General features: G+C 33.2%; 1 protein-coding gene across 2 annotated transcripts in view; it reads left to right on the top strand.

Annotated features, from left to right (window-relative positions):
• The first annotated feature begins 10,834 nt into the window (after positions 1-10,834).
• The window catches only part of LOC116022284 (probable LRR receptor-like serine/threonine-protein kinase At3g47570), an 18,160-nt gene continuing 13,645 nt past the window's right edge, over positions 10,835-15,349 (top strand). For both annotated transcript variants that reach the window (XM_031262921.1, XM_031262920.1), the window contains exons 1-3: positions 10,835-11,756; positions 12,830-12,901; positions 14,299-14,370. In XM_031262921.1, coding sequence (XP_031118781.1) covers positions 10,838-11,756; positions 12,830-12,901; positions 14,299-14,370 — 1,063 coding nt within the window. In that variant the 5' untranslated portion in view covers positions 10,835-10,837. The remainder of the gene's footprint in view (positions 11,757-12,829; positions 12,902-14,298; positions 14,371-15,349) is intronic.

Below are 15,349 nucleotides of genomic sequence, written 5' to 3'. Positions count from 1 at the left end.
CTAAATTTTTTTTTTTTTTTTTGAGTTCTGACTCTATTACAATGTAGTATCTGTTCATAGCTACTTTCTCAACCTACTGAAGCACAAAGAATCAACAGATGCCTCAATTGAGGCTCGAACCCATTCCCTTCCACATGGGAGTGTACACCGGGTGCCGCTTGACCACAAAGCCTTTGGCAAGTCACTAAAATATAATTCTACAACATTTTCAAAATCTCCAAAACTCAACGCAGTGATGCAACAACGGTATCAAATTGTCAATAGGAGATAATTTTAAATGAGCATTTTACTTGTATTCACAACTGAACTCAATTTTAACAATCGATTAGCAGTATGCTAGGGACAGTGAGGAAGAAGTTGTACGTTCAACCATGTTTGCAAACATGGTCTAAATTAAACCTTAATTGTTTGGTTCACTCCTAAGAGGAAAGAGGTCAATGTGACATTTGCACGCTTATGGACCCCAAGTAGTGGCGCCGTGAATTTCATGGACACATACCTGAAATCCGAGAAGCCATTGCCTGTCTAGAGCAAGCTCAATGTTGATGAATGCTACAAAGGAGTTGACAATAGAGTAGGTCGTGGAGGAACCCTGAGAGATGAGCATGGGGGTTTCACCTTTAGAGGCGAAGACTTGGGCTATTCTCCAAGGCATTAGGGTGGCTAAGGAAACTGGCACGAGGAATTTAATAATTGCACAATATTAGAGGCGAAGGCTTGGGCTATGGGCCACCCTAATGCCGGTGGGCTAAGGTAACTATACTATTAATAAAAATAAAATTATATGAGTAGCAAGTCCAAAGCCTTTAGAGGCGAAGGCTTGGGCTATTCTCCAAGGCATTAGGGTGGCTAAGGTAACTATACTATTAATAAAAATAAAATTATACTTTTACAACTTTCTGTCCAAACTAACTCCCAAACTATTACTATATAAAATCTAAAATCTAATAATTATTATGATAAATAATAGCTGAATAAATGCCACACCTTTTATCTATATATTTTTATACTTAAAGGTATAATAATATAATTGCACAATATTAGTATATGAAATGGGTTCTGGTCCATGCAGTTGGCTATTTGAGGTGTGATTGTGGGGTGAGATGAGAGTCACTGATCTTGTCAAGATCAACATTCAGGATTAACAAGAATTTAAAAAAAAAATGCAGTGGTAATTTGGTCTTTTTGCGTGTAGGTCAAATTTAAGGTGCGTGATTTTCCTTCTTAAGGTACGTGGTTTGTGTGCTTAAGATGCGTCAGTTGTTGAAGCTTAAGGTGCATTAACCTAAGGGTTTAGATGCGTGGTTTTCCTTCTTAATGTGCGTCGATTTCTTTCTTAAGGTGCATCGGTATAAAGCTTTGAGTGCGTGGTTTTCCTTCTTAAGGTGCATTGTTTTCTTTCGTAAGGTGCACCATTTTTACAATTTACATATGTCCCTAATTTAAAAAAAAAAAAAACAAAGTAAATTGTAAACACAAGAAGTAAATGATAGGGGTTAGACTCTCTAACTTAGATGATGGCTCATGTTAACCCAAATGGACTTGCTACTCAAAACCGATGTCATTCCCCGGCAACGGCGCCATTTGAAAGTTGTATTTTTAGTGGTTGAATTAGTGAGTGTCGTCCTCTAGGAATGGCTAGGAAAGATTTGAGTAGCAAGGGCTTAAACACGAGTTCATCCAGTGTTTGAAAGCTAACCAAAATGATGTATTTGATTGCATGAGATCGAGACAAAACAAGTAATTGATTTGAGTACTAAACAATGATAAAGAGGAGGATTTAAATCAAATAAGCATGTACAAATGCTTCTTTAATGCTCTAAGGTTCTAGGCTAAACAATGCTTAACAATGAAGTGAGGGAATCACGTTAATGCCAATGCCACTCTCGTGGACATTGGCTATCACCAAAGTTCTAATCTCATTCTTATAGCAAATAGACTAGGTGAGGTATTTAATCAAATACCTTGTGTGCGTAATCCCTTCCAACTCCCCTTTCTCAAGGGCAAGTTAGAAATGTGGAAAGGATTGGCCATGGTGAATCCCTATTCTCATAGGTGAAACACCCATTCCATACATCTCTTGAAAGGTTGGATCCTAACCAATAAGTGTCAAATAATTTCCTATTTCTACAATCACATTCATACTAAAAGCAATGCAAAACCTAGATTTAACAATTCAATTCATATAAGCATTCATACATAGCAATTCAATCTAAATCCCTAAAGGATTTAACTACTCATAATGAAATTGAAAATTAAAACAATTTGAATAATAAGCAAGGAATTTAAATACAAAAGGAAATCGATAATTGCAAGAAAAAGAAATTGAAATACTTACTTGAATGAATATATAATATTTGAATCTGAAATTGTAATGGAAGAATTTGCAATTACAAACAGTAATTCTTCTCTAAATCTTCCTAAAAAGTAATGGATTTGCAACTAAAAGATGTTCTAAAGTGTTGGTGGAAAGAAAACCTAAAAGAGGACTTAAAGAATTTGAAAGATAATCTGAAAATAAAACCTATGGCTATTTATACTTGATGAAATTGCGCCCAAAAACCGCCACCAAATTGCCTGGTCACGATGTGACAACCATCGTGACCAAGCAACAACTTTGCAGATTTCAGTAGTCACTCTGCTGGTTGTGACCACCGAAATCAGCAAAGTGGTCACGGTGGTCACTGTGGAAGTCACGCCGTGACTTCCACCGTGACTCCCGTGACCACTTTCTGATCAGCAGTCGTCAAGCTACTGGTCACAGATCAGCAGCTTGACATCCTCCCGGTGGCACGAATAGGCTTAATTAACTGCTTGCTTCGTTGTTCCGTTGAACTTTGTTATGATTTTGGCCCTTCATTCTTGAACCATTTTGCCTTGAAATCATCCCGATTTGCCTTCATTTTACGCTTCAACATGCCTAGGTCCCGATTTCCAATCCTTAAGCCATAAACACCTGAAATAGGCTTCGTTCTTGCACAAATACCTAACATTCTTTTAGAAGTTAGTATAATTAAAACATATTTATAGGTTAATTCACGACTTATCACATATGTTTTAGCAAGTAATAAGCTATTAATGGATGAAGCGGCATGCACAGGCTAGTCATGAATCTCATCAATCAACGAGTGCAAAAAGTGGATGACACAACCTGGTAGGTAGAAATATGCCACGCCAAAATAGAGCATAACAGAGTAGTTGATAAAATTACAAATTAAACCTTTAACCACGACATAGGATTTAAATGGCTTGAGCGAACATCGAAATCTATTACTTGAATACTAAGGTAAGATGAGGTTGGTCTTTTTCAGGCCAACGAGAATATTATATGCTAATTTTTGGTATCCCTCTACCAGCTAAAAAAAAAAGTAAAAAATTAAAATCAAAGCTCATTTTGACAATTTGATAATCTAAAATATTTTTCTTCAAAAAAAACAAAAGATAATCTAAAATATTTATTATCAAAATTAAACATTAACAGTCACATATTTAAAAATAATTTCTAATATAAAATTTAATAATATCAAATTCAAAAAATAAATAAAAATTCAAATAATAAAAATATCAACAGAAAAACTTTCAAGAAGTAGGAGTAGGGATTGGGGGTGGGAGATTGGGAGTAGAGGAAGGAGTCATTTGGTTGGATGTAATTTAATTACAATTACAACAAAATTCGTTTAACTTTTCAATTACGCTATTTGGTTGAAGAAATTGTAATTTCACCGAATTGCAATTTCTTACATTTGAGGAATTGGAATTCATAGGACCCGGTCCTATGAATTCCAATTTGGTGCAACCATAAAAGGAAAACAATATTAAATTACGACATCACCCTTGATTGTTGTTGTTGTTGTTGTGGTGGTGGTTATTATTATTATATTATTATTACCAATGGCATTTTGATCTTTTTCTTTTCAATCCGCATAAATTCTATTTATATCTACCAAACAATGTAATTTGAATTTATACTTTATTCCATCTTTTTTTTTTCTCACCGAATTCCAATTTCTTTTCCTCTTAATTCCTTTCTTCTAACCAAACGCCCTACAGAGTTTGTCCTTTTTAGTCTAATAAAATTTTTAAACAATAAAGTTTTCCTTATAATAAATTTAGAAAATACGTCCACATCACCTCTTCAGATTTTCACAAGAAATTTGAACGAATTGAATTTGGAGTGTTTTACGGGCGATATTTATGTATTCCAAAATACATGTTAATACAAAATATTTTTGGACTAACGAGGATCAGGAATAGAGGGAAAAATCTAATTTGTGTTTTCAGATTAAAAAATGCATATTAAGTCCAAAATATTTTGTGTATTTATGGTTGTATTAGGCATATGTATATTGAAGCTGTCAAGTAATTTAATTTATGAGTTTATTAAGACTAATAAGATTAAAATTACCGAATTTTGCTAAATAATTAAGTTTTTAAAGGACTCTGTTGGTCCCGGATGAGCAAGCTATAAAGTCTAGAGGGGGGGGGGGGTTGAATAGACTTTATCAAGTTTTCGATTTTAACTCAAAGTGAGCTGAAAAGAATTAAGGAAATAAATTTCCTTGCAGCGGAAGTCTCAAGCTTGCGTAAAATATGATTGTAGCGTTTTGTAAATTGTGTGCTCGTGTGAATAAGAGTTATGGGGTTAGTTGCACAATAATAATAATAACAGTGAAGTAAAGTGCAAGAAAGGAATTTGAGTGATTCGGCCAACGCAGCCTACGTCCACTGTTCTCCTTTCACTCCAAGGAGCAAATCCACTATGTATTTTCACCAATACAAAGTCTGGACAGAAGCAACCCGCTTCTTCCCTTCTTGACAATCCTTGAGATAGAAAACAGCCGCACCGTCTTCCTATCCTTCACTGCCTGACAATCCTTGAGATAGCGAATGGTCGCACCGTTTTCCTATCCCTCACTGCCTGACAATCCTTGAGATAGAAGATAGCCGCACCGTCTTCCTATCCTTCACTGCCTGACAATCCTTGAGATAGCGAATGGTCGCACCGTCCTCCTATCCTTCACTGCCTGACAATCCTTGAGATAGAAGATAGCCGCACCGTCTTCCTATCCTTCACTGCCTGACAATCCTTGAGATAGCGAATGGTCGCACCGTCCACCTATCCTTCACTGCCTACTCAAAACTTCCCTTCGAAAGTTGGTGTTGTTGTGTTTGTGCTGGACTAGTAAAAGAATCAAAGTGATTCTTTTATCTTTTAAGCTTAGAATATGCACACTGGAATTTTATGTCTCGAAGCTGAGCTTTTCCTCTCTATTCTTGTGTTGTGCATTCACTGGCTTGTATTCCCCTTTGTGTATCCACTCCCTTTTCTTCTTCCCTTTTCTTCTAAGCCTTGGGGTTTTATATTTGGGAAGAAATATTCCCGTTGCTAATTTGACCGTTTGGCAGCAGTCCAGATCTGCCAAACAACCCACATTAATTTTTGTCTCCTTCACGTGCTTAGTGGAGTTGATAAAATATTTCCTTGTTCAAGTCTCCATACTTTACCCGTTGAAGCTCCATCTTAATTTGTATCCCATGTGCTAGCTTGATCTGAAATCCCACTTGAAGTCTTCCATAAAATATTCCACTCCCATAATTCCCGTATGGTGTCTTGCATGTTGATAAGAAACTTTGTCTTCATGCTTGATTTAATATTCTTTCCACTATCTTGAGCCCATCTTTCTTGAATAAAGTATTCATGTCCATTCTTCATCTTTAGCTTTCTCCTGATCACTTTGAATTTTATTTGAACTCTTTCAAATAAAATATTGTCACCCATACTACCTTTTCCCATGTGACATCTTCCAAGTGTATAATTAATTCCTTAGTTGAATCTTGAACTAGCTTGAAGGATTTCTTCATACCTCTCGCAACTTCTTCTTCCAAAAGTCTTCTTGCTAGAATAATACTCATTGGACCAATTTCATCTGAGTATTTTTCGTGATTACTGTAGCAATAGTACTATTCATGTCACTGTAGCAATAGTACTATTTACCTCTCGAGTACTGTAGCACCTCTCGAAAATTCGATGTCTCGCAACCATTTTGATCTAACTCTCACGAGTCTTTTGGCTTTCCAATCCACCTCTCGTGAGTTATATCATTCTTCTATGACATCCAAACTCCTTTCCCATCCACCTCTCGTGGATTTTTATGTTCTTCTTTGGCCTCAAAACTCCGTTCAAAAACGTCTCATGCGGATGGTACTGTAGCACCTCTCGAAGTACTGTAGCATCTCTCGAAGTACTGTAGCAGCGCGAACTTGATGTCTTGCAACCATTTTAATCTACCTCTCACGAGTACTTTGGCTTTCCAATCCACCTCTCGTGGATCATATTCTTATTCTATGATATCCAAACTCCTTTTACATCCTCCTCTCATGGATTATTGTCTTCTTCTTCGGTCTCAAAACTTTGTTCAAAAGTGCCTCATGCGAATGGTACTGTAGCACCTCTCGAAGTCACTGTAGCAGTTTACTGAACCTTACTGTAGCAGTTTATTGAACTTGATGTTTCTTCATTTTCTTCTTTTGGAGACTAATAATTACAAATAAATTCTAACACATTTTTGGTATCATCAAAACCTAATTACAAATATTCCCACAGACTCTTGTTTTGGAAAACAAAAAAGTTCAAGTAAACTATAAGGTCACGCATTTTAATCTCTTTACCCTAAAATAAATCCCCACATGATCAATTTTATGCTGACTCCAATTTTTTGTTGAATTTTTAACTTGTCATGATCAGTTATTTTAATTAATTTTTCAATCTCTTATGTGTTCTTTTTTGTGACAAGAGAAATGCAGAATTACTATTCCAGATTGTGCATGGGTTCGATCAATAGGATATTGGCAAAAATCAAATTGCTTTTCTGGTACGAGAATCATGCTCTGCGTACTTAGTCACTCATTTTGTGACATCTTTAATCAAATTTTTTTTTCTAACGAGAGAAATCCACAGACATTACTCAATAATATTTAGTGAGTAAAACCCTCCTGTGTAATAACAACCAAACTATGAATCGAAATGGTTTGCTTGGCATGCCGCGAATTATCTTGAAATAGAGGGTTCCTTCTCAAACAATTAGTCCTCTAATTTGAAAATTGGCTATAAATAATTTTTAAAAAAATTATAAATTCAATGTAAAATATAAAGCACAATATTTAGAATTTAATGTTTCAAACAGAAACATATATAATATAAAATATAAAATTTAATTTTTAGAATTTAACTTTAAAAATTGAAAAGAATACATATATCATAAAATTCTATTATATAAGTGAAATACAATTTTTGAAATATAAAATCTTCAAAGCATATCAAAATTATGGCAAAAATTTGTGTGAGACCGTCTCACCGTGAGACGGGTTAGGTCGGGTTGGGTCAAAATGCAAGTGTAATACTTATACACATGTCATACTTATATGCTCAAATATAATACTAATCAGGAATAAACATTTTGTTTTATAAGGGTAAATGTAATACTTTTAAGGGAAAATATAATACTTTTACATTTCGATTTAAAAGTATTACATTTTTCATCAAAAGTATTATATTTTCCCTTATAAGTAAATGGTACTTGTCAACATTACTTATTATGAAAAATGTAATACTTTTTTCTCATATAATTAACAAAATTTGTATTCCTGATTAGTATTATATTTGAGCATATAAGTATGACATTTACACATATAAGTATAACATTTGCATGTTGAGTCGACCCGACCCGACCCGTATCACGAATAAAGATCTGTGAGACGGTCTCACACAAGTGTGACCCCAAAATTATAGGTAACAATAAAATCTACATATTTAAAAATAATTTATAACATAAAATTTAATAATATCAAATTCAAAAAATAAAAATAAAAAATTCAAGAAGTAGGAGTAGGGACAAGGGATGGGAGATTGGGAGTAGGGGAAGGGGTCATTTGACCCGTTGACCCCCCTTTCCCTAGAGTACGTCAACATTATTGAGTGACATGGTATTTGAGTCTAATAAATGTTTTGAACATTAAGCGTGTGTTTGGTTCGCACATAAGAATTGAAATCGGTATGAGTATTAAATACTTGGTAAGGGTAATTAGTTTTGGTGAAAGTATTTTGCATGTTTGGTAGTAGCTTAGGATGGAATGGAAATGATTATTAATAGTTGGGGAAGAAAGGAGGAAGAGAAATGAAACCCTTATTTAATAAGAGTATGCGTTTTTCAATTAATGGGGTGTTCCAAACCCATAGTAGTATTTTAAAAATCTATCAACCGAATAATGACAATTACTTTGATACTCATACGGTCATACCCTATATCAAAACCCGTCAACCAAACACACCATAAGTTTTCATATAATAAAGGGAAAATTGTAATTTTTGCCTTTCCATAATATGCTAATTATCAATGTCACTCCTGAATTGTTAGTGGTGTAAATGTTGCCGCTCAATTTTTAAAAACGGTACATATATTGCCCCTCTTGTACCGACAGGAGGGCAATATTTACACTATGTGAGGGGTAATATATGTACCGTTTTTAAAAATTGATGGGTAATATTTATACCACTAAATTGATGGGTAATATTTATGGAGGGGCATAAATTACAATTTCCCTATAATAATTTAGATAATACATCCACATCGCCTCTTCAGTTTTCCACGAGTAATTTGAACGAATTTGAAGTGTTTTACGGGCGATAATTATGTATTCCAAAATACATAAATACAAAATATTTTTTGACTACTGAGGATCAGGGATAGAAGGAAAAATCTAGTTTGTGTTTTCATATTAAAAAAATGCATATTAAATCCACAATATTTTTAGCGTATTTATGGTTTTAGTTTTTGGCATATGTCTATTGATCGAAGCTGTCAAGTAATTCAATTTTGGAGTTTATTAAGACTCTAATAAGATTTTTTTTTTGAGAAAGACTCTAATAAGATTAAAATTACCAAATTTTGATAAATAAATAAGATTTTAAAGTACTTTAATTTGAAGAAGAAAAAGTTTAACGAAATTATAAGGTCACGTGTTTATATCTCTTTAACCTAAAATAAATTGATTTTATAATTAAAATAAATCCCCACATGATCAATTTTGTGATGACTCCAAATTTTTGTTGTATTTCTAACTTGTCATAATCAGTCATTTTAATTAATTTTTCAATATAATTTCTGGTTTTTTTGTGACCGTGTGAAGCGCGCAACTACTATTCGGGATTTTGTATGGGTTCAGAGGATGTTGACAAAAATCAAATTGTCTTATATATATATATATATATATATATATATATATATATATAGCTTTCCGTGTGGTTGTGCTGTTACATAACTTAAACATTAAAATGATGCACCTTAATTACACAAACCACGCACATTAAGCACACAAACGAAGCACTTAAGAACACAAACCACGCACCTAAAATTTTTAAGTGGTGTACCTTTAGTACACAAACGACGCACCTTAAGCAAACAAACAAAGCACCTTGAGAACACAAACAACGCACTTAAAGTTTTAAAATGGGGCACCTTAAGTTTAATATTGACACGCTTTAAGCATACAAATCACGCATCTTAAGAAGGAAAACCACGCACCTAAAGCTTTATGTTGACACACTTTAAAGCTTCAACGCTGATGCACCTTAAGCGCAACATACAAATCATCACTCACCCTAAGAAGGAAAACAACGGACGTATCTTAAGAACGAAAACTATGCACCTAAGCAACCGCACAAACGCATCTAAGAAGGCCAATGGCACGGGAACCTCTATATATATATATATATATATATATATATATATATATATATATATATATATATATATATATATTATAACTTGAATGGATGTTATTATAAGTATAGTAAAAGTAATAAACTACTTATTTTACATTTATCATCATATTTATCATTGGTAACTAGTGTTAGCGAACAGAGCTTTCAACAAACTACTCGTATTCGAGCTCGGTAAGCGTTCATTTATGTTCGTTTATTAAGGTAAACGAACATTAAAAAACAAAATTTAGAGCTCGGTTAATAAACGAACAGAGTTTGAACAGTGGTAAGCTCGTTTAATTTGCTAAGTTTTCGCGAACAAGCTCGTTTGTGTTCGTTTAGTAGTGTTCGCGAACAAGTTCGTTAAGTGTTCGTTTAATAATGTTCGCGAACATGTTTACAAACAAATTATATTAGGTTTGTTTGTATTAGTTTTGTAGTTATGTTGTTTGTTTGATTATTATTCATGAACGAAGATTATTTTTTGTTCACAAAAAAATTGTGTTCATGAACATGTGTAGGGTGTTTGGTTATTAAGTGTTCACGAACGTGTTCATGAACGTAAATGAATGTATTTGTGAACGTGTTTGTTAAAATTAACGAACACATTCGCGAATGTGTTCGTGAACATGTTCGTTAACGTTCGCGAACACGTTCGTGAACTTGTTCGTTAACGTTAAAAAACACGTTCCTGAACGTGTTCACGAACGTTAACGGACACTAACGAATGCTTAACAAACGAACACGAACAAGATTTTCAAATACTTAACCAACGAACACGAACACTCCAAAATCCTTAACAAACGAACACGAACACTCTAAAATCCTTAACAAACGAACACGAACACCCTCCATTCGTTAACGGCACTATTGGTAACTCAGAAAAAGTTCGAATTTTTTATATTTACAAAAAATTCGAGTAAAAAAATAAAAGAAATGTTCATGGATTTCCTTCTCATCAGTCAACTGCAATATTGGGTTTGAGAAATTTCCCTCCACCAGTGCAGTATGGCTATAAAAAAGCACTCAGCTACTATATCATTTTTATCAAAGCACTATAATAGATTGTGTCATTCCATGGAGATCACTCGCCATTATTTCTGCTTATCCATCTTCTTCTTGCACTCTCTAATGGTTTGCTCAACCATTAATGCCCATACCAACATTACCACCGACAAACATGCCCTTCTTTCACTAAAATCAAAAATTTCTTTTGATCCTCATAGTGTTTTAGCTAACAATTGGTCTGTTAACAGCATGACTCCGTGTACCTGGATTGGAGTCACTTGCAACTCTCGTCACAATAGAGTGGCTGCTTTGGATCTTTCCAACATGGGTCTTGTTGGTGAATTAACTCCCGACTTAGGAAACCTTTCTTTCCTTGTTTCACTTAACTTGAGCCAAAACAATTTTCATAATTCCTTTCCTCGAGAGCTTTCTCAATTGCGACGCCTCAAAATTCTTCAGTGTAGCATCAATGACTTTAGTGGGAATATTCCATCTTTGATCGGTCTCTTATCAAACCTTAGATTTTTGTATTTGGGGAATAATGACATTAGTGGTTTTCTTCCCATGTCCCTTTTTAATCTTTCAAAACTTGAGGTCTTACATTTAGGAGTTAATTCTGTTGAAGGTAGTATTCCTAGAGAAATAGGCAATCTTCCCCAACTAAAGTGGTTAAATTTGAGCCATAATCATCTTAGTGGATCTTTTCCTTTGGGCATCTTAAATTTGTCTAAGTTAGAAACTCTATCTCTTTCAGCTAATAGCTTATTTGGTGAACTTCCCTTTAATCTTGGGAATCATCTTCCTAAACTTCAAACATTGAACATGTCTTCTAACAAATTTAATGGTCAGATCCCATCAAGTTTGTCTGAATGTTCATTGCTTCAAACTATATCTCTACCTTACAATAATTTTAGTGGGCCTATACCAAGAGAATTTGAAAACTTAACAAAGCTTGAGTCGTTAAATCTTCGTAGCAATCAGTTAACAGGTATATATGTATATAAACTATCTACTTCATATATAGTATTACATTTTATTAAATTTCAACAAATTTGTATAAATGTTTATTGCTTCAAACTATATCTCTATCTTATAACAATTTTAGTTGGCATGTACCAAAAGAATATCACAACTTTTCAAAGCGTAAGATGTTACGTTGTATCTTCATAACAGTCAGTTAATACTTAATAGATATGCATAAAGCTAATGTTATAACTTTATGTGTAATGTGAACCTCTATTATAGTATTGAAGATCATACTTTATATTTATAAGTGTACATTTTTCCTTGCTTCAAACAATAAGCTATAAGGCACAAAATAATCCATAAACTCATCCGCATGCCTATACAAAGTTTCCTATTACTATTACTAATTAATCTTTATTAATTACTCTTGCGGTTTGAATATTTTTTTTAATGCTTTAGTATTGATATTTTCTAGCTCTTAACTTTATTTACTTATATCTCATAATCAAGCACTAGCATACACTTTTCTCCATTTACATATTAACACATGTTTATTTTTTAGTACATTAATACATGTTTATTAATTAATACGAAAATCATATTCAGGTGTAATTTCAAAGGGGATTCGTGCTTTGTTATATTTACATTATCTTTATTTAAATAATAACGAATTTACTTATACATCTTTCTTATCTATAAATCAAATACTAAAAAAATAATGTTACTAGGTGATCCCTTTGGTTTCTTTCCAAACAATTCAAAGATTATACTTACACCATGGTCACAATTAATGATCTAAAACAGTTATTTTATCTTTTTTCTATATTATACTTTTTATAAATTTGTAATAAAAACATTATTTAATTAGGTAATACAGATTTCCAAACTTACATTAATATGAAGACGTGTCTATATAAATTAAATTGATAAGCATACTATTTTACCCATTTTACATATTTTTATAAGTAACAGTAACTATTAATAAAAATAAATCATGGTAACAATGTTATTCAAATTCTTGGAACAGGTTATAGATGAATTGATTTATCTCTTATTTACTAATATTTTGTTTGTTGATATGTAAATCATCTGTAGGTGCTATTCCAAGCGAGATAGGGGCTTTGTCATACTTGGGCGAACTTCTTTTATCTAACAACAAACTTCATGGTACTTTTATACAAAATTTAAATACTACCTAATTAAAATAGTTGAGTTATAATTGTTTTAATAGCTCTTCTCCTTTCAACATTTTAAACTTGTCTAGGGGTGCATTCGATCATAATTTTTGCAAACTTTTAAAAACTTTTAAATTAATAAATTTTAATAAACTTTTATTGACTTTCATAGAGTCGTTCAAAACTTTTAAAAACTTTATAAGACTCTATAAAAGTCTTTATAAACAACATTAATTGAAATTCTAAATTGAATACATCCTTACAAACTTTCAATGATTTTGATTCTTATCATTTTCAATTTTCTTACAAAACATGTTATATATAATATATCATAAAATTCTTCTTATTATATAGTTGTTCACCACATCAACATTATTATTTTTATATATAGTATGGTGGGAGTTATATGCTAATTACTTATATAGTATTAATAAGTATAAAAAAACTATTTAATAAAAATTCATAACAATATTGAACATTAAAATTTATAGTAATAGAAGAAAAACTGCACATCAAAACAAAAGTTCCATTTATCCCATGAATATTTGATAGAACACATTCCACATAACAAAAAACTAAGACCGTGCTATTAAAAATAGGGGCCCTGCCTAATAATTTAATTTGGACCATCACTATGTTTATTTACTTATATCTCATAATCAAGGACTATCATACAATAATATTCTCCATTTACATATTATTAACACATGTTTATTAATTAATATGAAAATCATATTCGGGTGTAATTCTAAAAGGTATTCGTGCTTTGCTATCTTTAGGCTATCTTTATTTAAATAATAATGAATTGTCTTATACTCATGGTTGCAGTAGGCGCTAGGCGCTAGTCGGGCGGTAGACTAGCGCCTAAGCGGTCTAGGCGGCGCCTAGGCGGTGACCTATAAAAACAAAAAATAATTCATGTGTGTGGTGTATGTCATATATTATATTATATATATTATATATATATATCTCTTACTTCTCTTACTTATATAAATAAATAAATTTATATATATATAAATATAATAATAAAATTAACAAGGCCGCCTCGCTGGAGTTAACACGGCTAACTCTGCCGAGTTGGGCGAGTTAACTCGGCCAAATTCGGCCCAGTCGGTCACCAACTCGGCCCAGTCGGCCGAGTTAGGCGCTAGGCGGACGCCTAGGGAGCAATTCGCATCGGTCTAGGAGTGCCTAGCGCCTAGGCGGGTGCCTAGGCGGGGATTTTTGCAACAGTGCTTATACTTCATCATATCTGTAAATCAAATACTATCAAAATAATGTTACCGGGGCACCCCTTCAGTTTCTTTCCAAACTAATACTATAAAAATAAATAATATATTTCCCTGCTAATTTTTTACTCACTAAATGTATTGTATTTGCTTCTTTCAGGTGCCCTACCAAAGGAAATTGGGAACTTAACTGCACTCAAGATGCTATTTTTTGATGCCAACAACTTAGAAGGTACGTTCAGTGCTATGCTGCTAAATAATAAATAATAGTGCGTGGTAGCTTAATGGTAAAATAAATATTTTTGATTTACGGGAATATCGACAACTACAATATGAAAGTGCACAATAATTAAGCATGCCTTTCTTTCTCGAAAACCTTCTCAATTGCAATGCGTAATTAAAAATCTTCCGTTTATTGAAAATTTGTGTAGTAAATTGTTAAATTTTAAGTGTTTACATAGCTACTGAAAGCTTAAACAATATATTAGTGTTGTGGGGTTGCATATATTATTTTAAGCTTCTTAGGAACTTTCTTATTCTTTTATATTATAAAAGTTTACTCTCTAGTGTTGGTCCTCATGGGTACGGGGTTCAAGTCTTGAGGGAGGAAATGGACGATTTAGGATAAGGAACCTTTTTCATATAAGCCACATAAGCTTCTGATTTAGGGCATAATTCAGAAGACAACTTAAAATGTTCACCAAATGGAGTAGACACAAGCTTACAATTTGAGATATTAAATCGATCAAGCACCTTACCAACATACTTTTTCTAGGATAGATAAAGTTTTCCAGCTTGACGATCCCTGCGTATCTCCATGCAAAGAATTTTCTTTGCTGCACCAAGGTCTTTCATTTCAAACTCATTGCTTAGTTGAGACTTCAACTTATTAACAAGAGACATGTCAGGAGAAACAATGAGCATATCATCAACATAAAGTAATAGATAGATAAAAGACCAATTAGAAAATTCTTTAAAATAAACACAACTGTCATATTGACTTCTTGAGAATCCTTGCTCTAACATACAAGCATCAAACCGCTTATACCATTGCCTCGGAGCTTGCTTTAACACATAAAGTGATTTCTTCAGGCAACAAACACAATGTTCCTTTCCAAGAACTTCAAACCCCTTAGGTTGATACATCTTGTTGGTCCCGATGGGTAGAGGAGTGAGTCTAGAAGGGGGGGAGGGGGGAGGGGGGGGGGGTT

The sequence above is a fragment of the Ipomoea triloba genome, chromosome 6, assembly GCF_003576645.1.
Source record: "Ipomoea triloba cultivar NCNSP0323 chromosome 6, ASM357664v1".
Lineage (NCBI taxonomy): Eukaryota > Viridiplantae > Streptophyta > Magnoliopsida > Solanales > Convolvulaceae > Ipomoea > Ipomoea triloba.
The sequence above is the reverse complement of the archived record's forward strand: the minus strand, read 5'-3'. Positions and strand labels throughout refer to the sequence as shown.